The following is a 16,272-nucleotide window of genomic DNA, read 5'->3' as shown; positions in this document are numbered from 1 at the left end:
CTTGGGACACTGCACTGCTTAATTGAAGCAGGAAACTGTTGCTGAACAGGTTCTAACTAGCGGCAGACGTGCATTTATGTGGCCATTAGATGCTACACCATGCTTAAAGTGAAGGTTCATTGTGTACATTGGATGAATTCCTCTGTCAATAGCTATTAGGAACTAATAAATAGTTTTATAGTACTAAAGCACTATTGATAATGTTCTAATTTGTTCGATATTTCATTTAAATATATGATTTAACTCAGTTTGTCTTTTTAACTATTTCCATGTAACTTTGGCTAACTGGGGCAGTAATTTATTTGGACCAGAATGTACTGAACCTGATGTGTCTCAATTAACCAGAATCCACTGTATACACGTTTTACGGCAACAAATTTCACAAAAAAACCTTGCACCACCATCTATTGACCAAAGCTTGTAACTGCATTGATACAAGCAATTATGATTTTTTAAAGAACAGCAACCTAGACGCTGAGATAAATGTGCAAATTGTATCTGTGACACAGATATCTCAGTGCCTACGCTGAATTTTGACAACATGCTGGTTGATGTTTTATGGATATACAGCTCGAGAATCTTTGTGGGAAAGCACATTGAGCTCAGCCCCAGTATCTGCACTAAGGCAAAGCCATAGCAAAGGACAAATAATATAAAATTGCTAAGTAGGAATTTGTAAGGACTCGAAGTAGAAAGGTCAGCCAGTCCAAATGGGGTGCAACTTAGGCAATAAGGATGGAGGTAACAATAATGCTGACTGCTTTCTTCCAATGCCCTTTAAACCTGGAAATTGTGACAAAGGCTTGTAAATTTTCAAATATTAAATTCCTGCTTTAAAAAAAAGAAATGAGGGTTAACCAGTTCCCTCTGACCCCGCCTTTGTTTCCCTGTTGCCTCTGGCCCTTTACTTCTCTTTACCTTTACCCTCTCTTGCTCTCACATCCTGCCCATCATCCACACTTACCCCTCTTCCTTCCCTTTATTCCATGCTCTACTCTCCTGTCCTATTAGATTCCTTGTTTAGCCCTTTGCCACTTCCACCTATCACCTGCCAGCTTCTCACATAGTTCCCATTTCCCTCCCCCACCGACTCACCTTCCCCCGTTCACCTCTATCCACCTGTCACCTAACAGCTCCTGCTCCACTCCCTCTCCCCACCATTTAATTCTGGCTTCTGCCCTCTTTTCTTCCCTGTCCTGATGAAGTGTCAATTGTTTTTTATCCTAAAGACTCTGCTGAATCCCTCCACTATTTTGAGCATGTTGACAAAGTTTTCATATATTTGGCAAACTTCCCAAGTTGAAAACAGATTTTTAATCTGGCTAGCTATGAGATATACTGCCTGAATGTGTGATGGAGGCAGATTTATTAGAAATTTTTGCAGCAGGATTGGAGAGGTGAAAGATGAGCTCTGTTAAGAATGAACCGAAAATGGAACTGGTTTCAAAGATATAAAAACAAAAAAATGCTAGAAGATCCCAGGTCAGGCAGCACCTTTGAAAAGAGGAACAATCAGAATATGCGATCATTTGTCAGGGCAACCATTTCAAAATCCCTTTGGTGCCATGACATGCTGAGGTGTTGGGAGGACGGTACATTGAGAAGTGCAATACAATTGGAGTTCACATCCTAAGAAAATTATTCCAAAGAAGAGTGTATTACATTCTAAAATTTAAAAATTACATCAACATCTTTCACACTTTGAAACTTCAAATACATTACAGCATTTAACTGAAAGTGGATTTGTAATTGATTTTTGTTTGTTCTTACCAACATGGGGTTTGGATGGAATGCCCCAAGACTTCCTTGGACTGGCCGGAAGCTGCCTCTCGAGCCACACATCCCAGCTGCCACGTGAGTCCCTTTGTAGCTTGGCTGATTCATCGGAAAACCCATGGAAAAGGGGTGATAACTGTAGACACTGCTGCAGTATCCCGTGTAGAGCTTCGGTGGCAAGATATTCCGGTAAAGGCTGCTGCTCATCAAGTTCCTTTCAGTTTGGTCTTTACTGGCAGAAGTGAACTCTTGGTACAAAGCAGGATGATCTAAAAGTGGAAAGGATCACTCTGTCAATCCATCCAACCCTGAACCCAAGTAGTGAAAAGCAAATAAACTAAGTTGTAAAGGCACCACTGAAGGCTTGGCATTTGCTCTAGGCCTTGTTGAAGGCAATATTAGCAAAATTAGCTCCAGTTCAGAATTCAGCTAGAAGCTACACAAATGGATACAGAGGTAAGGAGGGGAACTTGTCTTCTATTGTGGAGTTTATTTGAACAGCTTGAAGTTTCCTGACTGGGTTTACTTCAGTGGTACTGGAATGCAACCATGCCAGCAGATCCATGTGAAGTGTTGCAGTTTGGGAGGACAAACCAAGGTAAGACTTATACAGTGAATGGCAAGGCACTGAGCTGTGTGGTAGATCAAAGGGACCTGGGAATACGATCCATGGTACACTGAAAGTGGCTTCACAGGGAGGTAGGGACATAAAAAGAGGTTTGGACACATTGGCCTTCATAAATCAAAGCACTGAGCACAGGAGTTAGGATGATAGGTTGGAGCTGTATAACACGTTGGTGAGGCCATAGTTGGGAGTCTTGAATGCAGTTCCAGTTACCTACCTACAGGATAGATATCAATAAGCTTGAAAACATAGAGAACATTTACTTGGATGTTGCTGGGACTTGAGGACCTGAATTACAGTGATATGTTGAAAATATAGTACTTTATTCCCCTGAGAATGAGGCAAGATCTTACAGAGGTATACAAAATTGAGGGAAGTAGATGTGATGAATGCACACAGGATTTTTCCCCCTCACGTTGGGTGAGACTAGGACTAGAGGTCACAGGTTTAGGGTGAAAGGTGAAGTATTTAAGGGGAACCTGAGGGGGGAAGAACCTCTTCACTCAGAGGGTGTTTGAGTGTGGAAAGAGCTACCAGCGGAAGTGGTGGAAGTGGGTTGAATTGTAACATTTGAGAGAAGTTTGGATGGGTAGGTGGATGAGAGAAGTGTGGAAGGGTATGGATGTTTACTGGTAGATGGGACTAGGCAGAAAACCAGGTCTGTATGGATTAGATAGGTCCAAGGTCTGCTTCTGTGCTCTATCACTCCATAACCAGGTACCACTACAGACATTTGGGTGGTGGGGTAATAATTTGAGAATCCCAAAACATGTTACTGTGGGAATACTCAAGTGTTAACCCTGTAATAAAATGTTCAATATTGCTTCCCAAGTTGCTCCAAAAATCCCTTCATAGGTTCTCTTCTCCCTAACTCTTCATCCCTTTTTGTTTCTCTCAAATCTCTATCACATTAGTAATATGTGCATACCTCCTTTCCTTTCATAAAACTATCAGCTGTACATTTAGTTACCAAGATCCCATAATCAGAAATTCCCTGCTAAAAGCCGCCAGTTCACTCTTCTCCTTTATTATTCTCCTCTGCAATTCCCACTGTGATCACATGTCCTAGTATATATTCCTTTGACATTATCTATTGTACATCTGATCTGCTATATCTTGGTCTTCTATATTAAAGTTATTCAAAATTCAAATTAAGTTTATTATTAAAGTACATATAAGTCACCATATATAACCCTAAAATTTATTCTCTTGTGGGTGTACTCACTAATTCTATAAAATAATAACGATAACACAATCACTGAAAGACCACCAACTTGGGTGTTCAACCAGAGTGCAGAAGATTCCAACTGTGCAAATACCAAAATAATAATAATAATAACAAATAAGCAATAAATATTGAGACCATGAAGTGAAGAGTCCTTGAAAGTGAGCCCATTGGTTGTGGGAAGATTTAATTGACAGGACAAGTGAAATTGAGTAAAGTTATCTCTTTTGGTTGAAGGGCCATAACTGTTCCTGAACCTGATGGTGTGAGTGCTGAGGCTCTTGTACCTTCTTCCTGATGGCAGCAGTGAGAAGAGAGCGCATCCAGGGTGGTGAGGGTCTCGGATGATGGATTCTGCTTTCCTGTGCTTATACAGAGGAAGGTTGTTGAGTTGGTATTCAAACTTCAGGGATGTAATATATATCAGAACAGCGGAACTACAGGAGTGTGATTGTTCTGGGAATAAAGACATTTTTCCAGATCCTTTAACAATTTTAGAATGTTATCAGCTTCCATTGCAACTGCTATTGTACTAAAAGTGGCAGCCAATTTTCTCTTAATGGGCAATATGATAAAAACTACATAGTCTGTTCAAACAGTATTTCCTTTGGATGGGGATACAGGGCCTTTGAATCATTATGTTCACCTGAGAAAGCAGCCTGAGACTCAGGTTTATATCTATTTGAATCTTGGCATCTGTGACAAGGCAGCACCTTCTGGTTTCTGCACTGAATTTTTGAGTAGATATTTTGGGGTGGAAGTAATGCTATACTTGTCATTTAGGTCATTAAGCTCTAAACTGGTTTTGTCCCAGGATTGTAAGACACTTTAGCAGGACATGTTTGTAGTTTAATCCCTAGACCCAAATTGATTACTTTAATTTGGCTCCTATCTTTTGACAACTCTAGTTTGAGAGCCCCTCCAGAAGGAGCTTTGCAGTGACGGTAATGGGCGAGTATCACCTCCTTGGATTTAAAAGATGCTCACTGCTAAAGAACACCAGAGAATCAAATCCTTCAGGAAGTCCTGGGAATAAAGGTTGTGTCATTGTGTCCGTTGTGCACGATGCACCTTACTCTTTGTGACATTCAGAACACCTTGCTACCCATGATGCTGTCAGAATAGCGCCAAAATACCCCTACCCTAAAAAAAATTGCCAAAAAAATGGTTTATGGTCATTTCTTGTACTTTCAGACATACTGAACAACATATCAAAAGTTGAACAGAAACAGAGCATAGGAAAGTAAAAAAAAAAAATCTGACGTTTAAAAAATGGCCGCCATTGAAAAGAATCAGACCCATACCTGTCTTATTTTGCTATATTTCACAGTTTCTAACAATGGTAGTGCCATAATTGTGGTATAAAATGTGAATGGGAATACCTGCAGGGTGTGCTTTATCACCATAACTATGAACTATTATTCCATGACGATACACTGTGGGTCAACTACCAGCACACGGTAGAGATTGCTAGGGCACTTGTTGCATCCAATCGAATGGGGCCATGGAAGATGCATCTCAGCTTGCTTGCCGATATTCACAGCCACTGGCCATCTGAATGATTCTCCAGAAGCAGGAGCATTGGAGGATGACAACCCTGAGGTTCATCAGTAGTTCCAGTCTGGGTTCCACGTAATCAGCAGCCAACACTGGGCTGGCCTTGGCTCTGATCTTGTGACAGAACCGACACTAATGCGCTCACTAAAAAGCCAAGGGGGCCTAACGCGAGGAAGTGGGATGTCAGAGCACCAGACAGCAGTTTGGACTCTGTCTTCCACTGTGTCATCCTCTTACAACCTTGCCATGCAAGAACTGACTGCCAATAGTTACACAACAGGTGAACAACATAAGGAGTTGTCCACCTCCAGAGTGAGCAGAGATGAGGCTGACCTTGAAAAAGTCGCAGCCAAACTGGACTGTTCCACGCCATTTTCGGATGATAAATCATTGCGCAACATCATCACAGGGGTTTATGTAAATGAGGATGTCAATGAACTTGACCTGTTCGCAATAGGAAATGACATAGCTAGGAAGATGGACAGACACTCTGTTCTCTCGTATTCGCACAAAAAGAGTTCAAAGGTTAAGACACTAGCATCCAGCAGGGCAGTAAAAGTTGCTGAAGACCGTACCACAGATCCAGCGTTGTTATTACAGAGGTTCCTAGTTGTGTCACAGACGGGTGATCTCCGGCTAGACGAAGTGATGAACTATGAACTCTGTCCATATCTGATGTCCTTGTTTGAAACAAAGAAATCTTGCCACAACTGGCAGAAGTGATAAGGAACTATGTCACCTCCAAATTGGACAATGCTGTCACACAGACGGTCCAGTGACAGATCGCTATGTGCTAGATGGGGGATCTCTTCTGCACCACTTAATGTGGACGGAGGGATGTACCTACAGTTCAATTGCAGATGACTATGCCTCATTTACTGTCAAACACTATGCCAGAGCCACTGTAGTGTTTGATGGTTATGGGGTTGGGCCAAGCATAAAGGACTGTATTCATCAGCATCAAAGTAGAAATTTGAATGCGAACAAGGTGTTGCAGGGGCAACAAAATTTTTTGGAAAAAAGGACTTCTTGTCCAATGCGGCAGACAAGCAGGTAATTATCCAGCTCATCTTCGAACGTCTGCGACAGAGAGGCTGCCAAGTGGTTCAAGCTGGAGGAGATGCCGGCGTTGAGATCGCAAAAGCAGCCGTCACAATGACTGCTTTCAAATCTGCCACCCTCGTTGGAGAAGACACAGATCTCCTCGTACTTTTGCTCCACCATGTAGTGGCAGCAAACTGCACTGAACTCTATTTCCGTTCAGACAAGGTGAAAACAAAAGCCTATAATATCAAGGTCCTTAAGCAGATACTCGGAGAAGCAGCCCGTAATGATCTATAGTTTCTCCGTGCCTTTACCGGATGCGACTCAACGTCCAGAGTATTTGGGATCGGAAAGAAGTCGGGGTTCCAAAGAATCATCAAGAAGGAAAAGGAAATCAGAGACTGTTCAAAAGCATTCTGTTCACCAAAGCAACACACACAAAATGCCGGTGGAACGCAGCAGGTCAGGCAGCATCTATAAAGAGAAGCACTGTCAATGTTTCGGGCTGAGACCCTTCGTCAGGACTAACTGAAAGGAATGATAGCAAAGCAAAGTCAGGATGTTGTGGAAACCAATGGCCGTAGGGCAATGGTGGCGGTTGTCAATGGAAATCATAACGACTCCCTGGCATTTATCAGATACAATATGCTCTGCAAGAAAGTTGCGAGAGCTAAGACTTTTGTCACGCCTGAAAGACTGCCACCAACAACCTCAGCCTGTAAATTTCACTCCCTGCAGACTTACTACCATGTTATGGAATGGATGGGCTGTAGTGATGAAATGGAGCCATCTGAGTGGGGATGGAAGGTGGAAGGGGAAAAGCTCATTCCAGTGATGACAGACAAAAGGCCTGCTCCAGAGGTACTTATTCAGATGATTCACTGCAACTGTTCGGGAGGGTGCAATACACTAAAATGTACCTGCTGAAAACATGGGCTGGAATGCACCAGTGCATGTGGGCGTTACCAAGATGGCAACTGCGACAATATGACAAATGAGCCAGCGATAGAAGCGGATGATGAACAAGCCTCCATCTGAGAAGCCATAAGGTAGCATATTGTGACATGAGGTCAGTACTTAATACCAGAGTTGTCCCTTGGTTACGTCATTGATGACGTCACGTCAGTACAGATACAACTTTCATTCCAGAAACTACTGTTAATTGCAAAACATTAGTGAAAAGAGCATTCATTAAAACACCTGGTTTAAAAAACTTGCAGTTTGATGGTTATCAGTCAGATTTTTGACGTTTTTCTGCAGGTGGCCAGCTTGTTTTTTGATATCATTTTTGGAGACTTCCCCGTGTGTCAAAATTGTTCTCCACATCGAATAGTACAATAAACGATCATAAAACGTTTATTTTGCAATTTTTTTGGAGTTAGGTGGTCTATTGACCCGCCTACCAGGATTGCGGAGATTAATGTTTATTATTTTTGACCGTTTGGTGAAGACACAAGTGTTACAATTTACTATTTGTTCCGGATCTTTTCTTTTGTCCGGTGATCCAACACTTTAGTCTTCACGAAAACTTGTTTTTAAAACACGGTAATGGGGCCACAATCTGATCTCGAACAAAGAGTGCTGAAACAACCGAGCCGTGACCGAAACACTACATTCCCAGCCGGAATTAAAATAAATTCCGCTCCGGAAAAACGAGGTGGTCCAACTGTAAATAGCATCAATTATAAACACCTCTTCAATGGGGGGGGGGGGGGTTGTGGAGGAAACAAATACTTTTGTGTAACACACCATAGATGTAAGGCTTTTTAAAACTTTATATCAAAGAAAGACATTAAAATGAGCCTGTCGTTATAACTTATATAAGTTCGAAGCCGCAAATGTAACTAGAGAATTATTTAAGTCCTATGTTTAGGAATATTTAAAAATATGTTCAACGTCCAACCAAACGTTAAAACAGCAAACACAATAAACCCCAAGGTTTCTTAGAACGGTTTCAGTCTGAATCGATTTTGAAGAATTTAAAATGGGATTTAGCATAAAAGCTTTTAAAATACTATACCTTAAATAAATGAAATATATATTTATCTCTTCTAGCATTTGAGTTACGATCAGCTCAGCACGTTGTCAAATATCTTACCGAATTGAGTAGAGGCGTGGACCATGTAGGCGGGGACACTGTCCTTCCTCTCTCCCCCGCCCTGTCTATCTTCCGCCCCCGAGGATCCGCGCCTGTCCGCCAGAGAGACTTCTCTCTCCGGCTGGCTGCTGTTGGTGGCCGGGCTCGGCGCCGGCGCCGGCGCTGGCGGTTGCTCCGGGGCAACAAGTGTGCCGGCCGCCGTGCCGTTGCCCTCGGCGGCCACAGCCCGCTCCTCCTCCCGCTGCTGCTGCTTGCGGAGCGCTTTCTGAGCTGCCATGATGCGCTGGCGCTCGGCGATCAGGTAGCACTTGGGGCACTGGCAGTGGCGCCAGTTGCACACTCCGTGCCCCTTCAGCCGCACGTCGAAGCCGTGGTTCCGACAGCGGGAGCACTTGGGAGTTCGGGGAGACTTGCTCAGCGTCCCGCCGCTGCTCTCGGCTTTCGAGCTCCCGGGCATCTCTGCTGCCTCGACCCGCAGAGCGAGGGCTTGGAGTCCGGAGCAGGATACAAACTGTCAGAGAAACGAGGTGCGCACCTGCCGGACGGATGTTTGTAACTTTCTTCAGATTGTCCCAGAATCGATACTTTTGCAACTGAACTGTTTCCAATACAGTACTGGGAGAATCTAGCACCGGAGGGCACAGCTTCAGAACACAAGAACAGCAATCTCTTTCGCCCGAGGGTGGTGAAAACATTGTCACCGCTGTTGTGTTCTTTATATTAATACGTACCGTGGGTTTCTAATAAAGAACCATATTCGGGCAGAATAGAACTTTTATTTAAAAGCAACAACCACACGCCACGCTTCCAGAGCTATCATTTCTGCGCATGCTCAGAATTCTCTCCAATCACGTTCTGACACATCTGCCGTTCCTTAAAAAGAAAAACAATTAGCAACATTGACTAGAGCAAATTCATAATTTAACATGTCTTTATCAGTCTCACTGGGGGTTTATGAACACAAGTAGATCTTCTAAGTGGTTCACACAGTTCTTGTGTTTTTGTTGCTATTTCCATGTTTTGTCGGTCTGCATTAGTTAACTGAAACTCTGAAGTTGGCTCTTTCTTGAGGTCTTTGCTCCTTCTGTTTGGACCATATATGATCTGGGTTGTACTTATTCAAGTACTGTAGCTTTCTGTGCCCATGTGTTCATTTTGTCTTGTATCCTCACTTCAGCTCCTTGGTGCAGTTCAGGTAATGGACGAAAACATCTGTCAAAGTATGCTTTCTGCTTTGCTTTGTGTTCATCTTTCCATCTTTTCACTTGTTCTCCTCCCTCTGTTCTCAGAAGGCTCTCATTTATTGGCAGATTGGATCTCAAATGACGTCCCATCAAGAGCTAAGCATCCACATTCAAGTGGAGTACTGCGATAGGCTAACAAAACTTTATAAAAATCACCTCCACTATCTTTTGCTTTGTGCATCAGTTTCTTGATAATTCCTACCGACTTCTCAACGAATCCATTGGACTGAGGGGAAAATGGACTAGATGTTGTTTGAACAAAGCCCCATTCCTGAGCAAAATGTCTCATGCATTCACCATTGAATTGTACACCGTTGTCTGTGAAAATTTCATCAGGTATACCATGTCTGGAAAAACTGATTTCATGCATGTAATTACATTCTCTGCTGTTCACGTCAGAATACAATGAGTAGTAATCTGTTATTAATAGATAATCTTTGTTGTCAGTTACAAAAAGATCAATGCCTACATTCTGATAAGATCTCTGAGGACTAGGGTGTGGATGCAGTGGCTCCTTAGGGTTGAAGGTTGGTATTTAAGGCATATTTCACAAAAATACACCAATTCTGCAATTTCTTGATTCATCCTGGGCCAAAACATCACTTCCCACTCCCTTCTCTTACACTTTCCGATACCTAGGTGGCCTTCATGGATTTTCCCAAGCATTTCTTTTCGGAGACGTTTAGGAATCACAATTCTGCTATCTTTGTACAATATCCCATCACAACAGAAAGTTCTGATCTGTGGTTCCAATATTCTTGTACTTCTGAGGTACAGTCATGCCTATTATCTGGCCATCCATCCATCACCACTTGTATTACTTGACTGAGAATTTTGTCCTTCTCTGTCTCAAGATGCAGCAGTTCAAACTTTTTGGGAGCCACAGGTACAGTCTGTATGATCATATCAACAAATGCCTGAATATCTACAGCGTCCCTGTGACTGACTTTTATTGTTGGATCCACAGCTCTGGAAAGTGTGTCAGCTGTGTACATGAGTTTTCCAGGTGTGTATGAAACATTCAATGCATGTCTTTGCAATTTGATCATCATTCGCTGAACTCACAAAGGACAATCACTTAAAGGTTTGTGAAACAATGCAATCAGAGGCTTATGATCAGTTTCAACATCAGTTGATTGCCCTGACACAAACTGATGAAATCTCTCACAAGCAAGCATAATACTGAGCAATTCTTTTTCAATTTGGGCATACCTTGTTTCTGGATCAGGTAACGAACGAGATGCATATGCCACTGGTAGCCACTCCTTGTCATGTTTCTGGAGTAATACTGACCCTAAGCCTGCTTGAGATGCATCACGTAAGATTTTGATCAGTTTCTCAGCATCATAGAATTTCAACACAGGTTCTTTAGTGAGAATGTTCTTGAGATTTTGCAATGCCTTCGCCTGTTCATGATTCCAGCTCCATTCGTTTTTCTTTTCTGTTAGCTGCCTCAATGGAGCAAGCTGTTCCGAAAGATTGGGTATGAAGTTTCCCATGTAGTTGACCATTCCCATGAACCTTTGAACATCCTTCTTACATTTCAGTCTTGGCATGTTCTCACTAGCAGAAACCTTCAATGGATCAGGGCGCACACCCTCATTGCTGATGATATCACCCACAGAGGTAAGTTCAGTCACTCCTAGCTGACATTTGTCTTTATTCAACTTCAGGTTTGCCTTGCATGTTGCCTCAAAGACTTGTCTGAGTCTGGCGTCGTGCTCTTGTTTAATACCGTCCGTGGAAGTGTCTACACCCTCAATGTGCTTATATAACATGTGAATGGGTTTATGGTACACTTCAGGAGCTGATGCAATTCCAAATGGAAGCCGAAGAAGACAGTATCTGGCAAAAGGAGTGTTAAAGGTACACAAGTTTGAACTCGGTTCATCTAGTATAAGTTGCCAGAATCCATAGAATGCATCTAATTTACTAAAGTACTCTGCACTGGCCAACTGTGACATAATTTCTTCATGAGTAGGCAATTTGAAATGCTGTATTTTAATGGCTCGATTCAAATCTCTCAGATCTAAGCAAATCCTCAGTTTTCCATTTTTCTTATCAACAATCACAAGCGAATTGACCCATTCAGTCGGTTCATCATTTTTTTTATGACTCCTAGTCGTTCCATTCTGTCAAGCTCTGTTTTAGTTGATGATGTAATGCAAAAGGCACTTTTCTACATGGATGTACTATGGGTGACACTGTGTTGTCAATTTTAATCCTGTGCTCTCCTGGAAGACGACCAAGCCCTTTGAACAAATCCTCATACTCTTTCATCAAGTCACTGTATTCTGACTCTGTGTTACTGTCCAGGACTAAGACTCCTTTCATCAAACTCAGTCTCTCACAGGCAGATAAGCCCCGTATTGACTGTACGTTCCTAGGCACTACCACAAATAAAAGCATGTGCACAATATTTTTGTGTGAGACTTTTGCCACACATGTTCCTTTAACTGGAATGTCTGTACCTGAATACCCAGTCACTTTTATATCTGTCTGATGTAACTTTGGTCTTGGCTGTAATGCATTAAACTCAGATTCTGCAAGAACATTTACTTGTGCTCCAGTATCCAATTTAAACAGAATAATGTTTTGGTTCACTTGCAATGGCATTTTTACTTTGTTTATTTTCACAAAGCACATCAATATAAAACTCTGCACATTCATTTTCAAGCACTGCATTTACGTGTTTTATTTTCTTTCTACTTTTGCAACAGCGTGAAAAATGATTACTCTTACCGCAGTCATTGCACATTTTCCCATACGCTGGACACTGTTTTGGCTGATGCTGCAGCCCACAGCGATCACATAGCTCTTTCCTCTCAGATGATGTCTTGCTCTCTGTCGATTTTGTTGTCATTTTATTATTTTTTCTAATGTGTTCGTGCTTTCTGACAGTGTCTACTTTGAAAATGAAAAGTTCTTTAGCCTGTGACATCACTGTTTCTGAAGCTTTGCAGAGCATCAAAGCTTTTTCCAAATCTGTGTCTTGTTCTTTTAACAGTCTTTCTCTCAGACCATTATCCAGAATGCCACAAACAATTCTGTCTTTAATGAGAGAGTCTGTCAGTTCTCCAAACTTGCATGTTTTACTCTGGTGTCTCAATTCAGTAACATATTGATCAATAGTTTCACCAGCTCTCTGTGTACATGTAAAAAATTTGTACTGTTCATATGTCACATTGTGCTTCGGTTTACAAAATGCTTCAAATTTGTCCATTATCAATTTTAGATTTAAATTATCTCCATTTTCAAAAATAAAATGATTATATACCTCAACTGCATCATCACCTATTACATGGAGTAGAAGTGCAGCTTTCATTTTTTCCAGTTTTTTTTTATCCGCTTCGATCACTGAGAAATACAATTCAAAATGTTTCTTAAATTTTCTTCAGTTCTCAGCTATGTTCCCAGACAATTGAAGTGTCGGTGAAGGTTGCAGCCCTTCCACTTGTAAAACTGTTAGCAAACACCAAAACAGTTCGAACTCTTTTCGATTATCTCCGATTATTAGGTAACTTATTATTCTTCCAGACTTACTTCTGACATCATGTTGTGTTCTTTATAATAATACGTACCGTGAGTTTCTAATAAAGTACCATATTCTGGAAGAATAAAACTTTTATTTAACAGCAACAATTACATGTGTCTTACAGTGCCATGCTTCCAGATCTTCCTATCATTTCTGTGCATGCTCAGAACTCTCTCCAATCACATTCTTACATGTCATATCACCACAAGAGATGGCTGTGGAGCCAGGTCATTGGGTATATTTAAGACGAAGAGTGGTAGGTTCTTTATTAGAGATGGTTACGGGGAGAAGGCAGAAGAATGGGGTTGAAAGGGACATTAGATCAGCCGTGATGAAATGTCGGAGTAGACTGGATAGTCTGAATGGCCTGATTCTGCCCCTATATCTCATGCTCTTATAGTCTAAAATCAAGTGCTGGGGAGATCAGCGGGATAGATAGAGAAGGATTTGCCAACCGCTACTGTGCTGCAGGGTAAGAACAGAGCTTTCTGCATTTCTACTCAAAGTTTGCTATGAAAACTACTTATTTTTGAGCTCTCCCACTTCAGTGTTTGTCTAACTTTCAGTGAATTGTAGAAATAATGAAGTGTATTTTACTGGTATCATGCATTTTCTTCAGATTTTGGTGTTGAGAGGGAAAATAAATCAGCCATGCTCGAATGGCAGAGCAGATTCTTGTTATGACATTATCAGAATTGCAACCATACTCACTGGATAAAGTATACCTCAGTCTGGGACCACATTCACCTGAAGTGGAACTCATTCAGAAGATAAAAGCAAACTCAAGTAAAGTAGGCAAAGTCAGTTTGGGTTTGGCTAAAGCCTGTGACCTTCTGCACCCTCAGTCTGAGCATAGCCACCAAATTAGGTCCTTTGAAGGCATGTTGAAAAAGTACTAAATCCAATATTTTGCCAGCACAAAGTTAACAGTGTAACCTAAGCAACAGATTGACGCCATCGTTAGAAGCTAATTGATTTCAACTATAATTCGCAGGGTGCAAATTAGAAATAAGATTGCAAGAACCAAGCACCAAAATTATTAAAAGCTTGTCTTCCAAATTTTGACGCATTACAGGTAGCCATAGCTACAACTGTCAAGTTACAATCTACAAATGTCTCTTCACTGAATCTGGAAGATCTTGATGCCTGGGATGTTATATTCCTATGGACAACAAAAAGATATAAAGTATGTTTTAACATGCTATAAAATTGATACCCATTGAGTTCTGCTGAAGGGTTTTGGCCCAAAATGTTGACTGTACTTTTTTTTCATAGATGCTGCCTGGCCTCCTGAGTTCCTGTGTATTGCTAGGATTTCCAGTATCTGCAGATTTTCTCTTGTTTCCCATATGTAGGAACCATTTGAAAATTAGAAAACCTGGTGAAAACGTGAGGTCTATTGACTTGAAGCTGACTGTGAACACCATCTAAAGAATAATGAAGTGAAAAGTCCATATTCCCAACTGGGGTTATCTGGGATACCAGTCCAGCCCACAAATTTATTTTGACATATGACTATAAGTCTCAATAACTACTGTTAATAGTCCAGCTGGCTTCAATACTGAATGGCACTGGTATAACCTTAACTGTGTAATATCACAAAAGAAATCATAATGAGAATATTCTGGAATAAGTAAGTCCTAAACTTTGGATCTGGAGTGTTTCCTAACTGGAATTTACTCGTCTTGCTCACACATTCTTCTCTGAAAATCATCTCAGCCTGCTTGAATCTTTCAGTCATAACATCAGTACACCACATATAGTATTTTATTTCATCTTCTCTGACAGAATAATATTTTTAACTTTATTTCCATGGAAGATAAATGCCTAATGACAATTTATTCTGTCTTGCTAAATGGCCATATGGGACTGAAACGGCAAATGTCATACAGTTAGTGTGATGCTGTTACATCTCGGGCTGTTCCGGAGATCGGAGTTCAATCCTGGCAGTGTCTGTACCTTCTCACCGTAAACCACTTGTTCACCTCCCACAGACCACATACAAAATGGTTAGTAGCTTAATCGGTCATTGAAAATTGTTCTGTGACTAGGCTAGTGTGAAATAAGTGGGTTGCTGTGCAAAGTGTCTCATTGGGTTAAAAAGGTCTGTTCTGCACTGTATCTCTAAATAAATAAATATTTGTAATTAAAAAGCTAAGTAACATCTACAGTTTGCAACTAAACTGGGGATTGTTGGAACTAAAAGTTCCTGAAGCTTTCAGAAGCACGAACTTTCAGACTCATGAGAAAATCTGCAGATGCTGGAAATCCAGAGCAACACACACAAAACACTGAAGGATCTCACCAGGTAAGGCAGCATCTATGGAAATGAATAAGCAGTTGACATTTCGGGCAGAGACCCTCTCTCAGGATTGGAAAGGAAGGAGGAAGATTCCAGAATAAAAAGGTGGGGGGGGGGGGGAAGGGGAAAGAAACGAGCTAGAAGGTGATAGGTGAAACCTGGTGGGTTGGAAAGGTACTGTGGGCTGGAGAGGAAGGAATCTGATAGGAGAAGTGACTGGACCATAGAAGAAAAGGAAGAAGGAGGGGACATAGGGGGATTTGATAGGCAGGTCAGAAGAGGCAATAAAGCAGAGTGGGGAACAGATGAAGAGGAGAGGGAGGGGGGAGTTTTTTTACTGGAAAAAGAAATCGATAATCATGCCGTCAGGTTGGAAGCTACCCAGATGGGATATGAGGTGTTGCTCCTCCACTCTGAGAGTGGCCTCATTGTGGCACAAGAGGCAGCCATGGACCAACATGTCAGAACGGGAATGAGAATCAGAGTTAAAATGTTTGGCTGCTGGGAAGTTTGGCTTTTGGCAGTTGGAGCAAAGGTGCTTGACGAAGCCGTCCCCTGGTTTATGCCAGGTCTCACCAGTGTAGGGCAGGCCTCATCGGAAGCACCGGATGCAATAGATGAATCCAGCAGATTGACAGGTGAAGTGCTGGCTCACCTGGAAGGATTTGCTTGGGGCCTGCATGGAGGTGAGTGGACGGGTGTAGCACTTTGGCCACTTGGAGGGGTAAGTGCTGGGAGGCAGATTAGTGGGGAAGGATGAATGGACAAGGGAATGACAGCGTGAACAATCCCAGTGGAAAGCATGGGGGGGGGGGGGAGGTAAAGATTTGTTTGGTGGTAGGATCCCTTTGGAGATGGAGGAAGTA

The 16,272-nt window shown here is 41.9% G+C and overlaps 1 protein-coding gene across 1 annotated transcript in view; it reads right to left on the bottom strand.

Annotated features, from left to right (window-relative positions):
- The window catches only part of LOC132402056 (doublesex- and mab-3-related transcription factor 1-like), a 30,691-nt gene extending 20,943 nt beyond the window's left edge, over positions 1 to 9,748 (bottom strand). Inside the window, exons 1-2 of the mRNA XM_059984582.1 lie at positions 8,326 to 9,748; positions 1,771 to 2,045 (exon numbers count right to left, since the gene is read on the bottom strand). Of these exons, the coding sequence (XP_059840565.1) occupies positions 1,771 to 2,045; positions 8,326 to 8,782 (732 nt within the window). The 5' untranslated portion in view covers positions 8,783 to 9,748. The remainder of the gene's footprint in view (positions 1 to 1,770; positions 2,046 to 8,325) is intronic.
- Between the last annotated feature and the right edge of the window lie 6,524 nt (positions 9,749 to 16,272).

The sequence above is a fragment of the Hypanus sabinus genome, chromosome 11, assembly GCF_030144855.1.
Source record: "Hypanus sabinus isolate sHypSab1 chromosome 11, sHypSab1.hap1, whole genome shotgun sequence".
NCBI lineage: Eukaryota > Metazoa > Chordata > Chondrichthyes > Myliobatiformes > Dasyatidae > Hypanus > Hypanus sabinus.
This window is presented reverse-complemented; position numbering and strand designations above follow the sequence as displayed.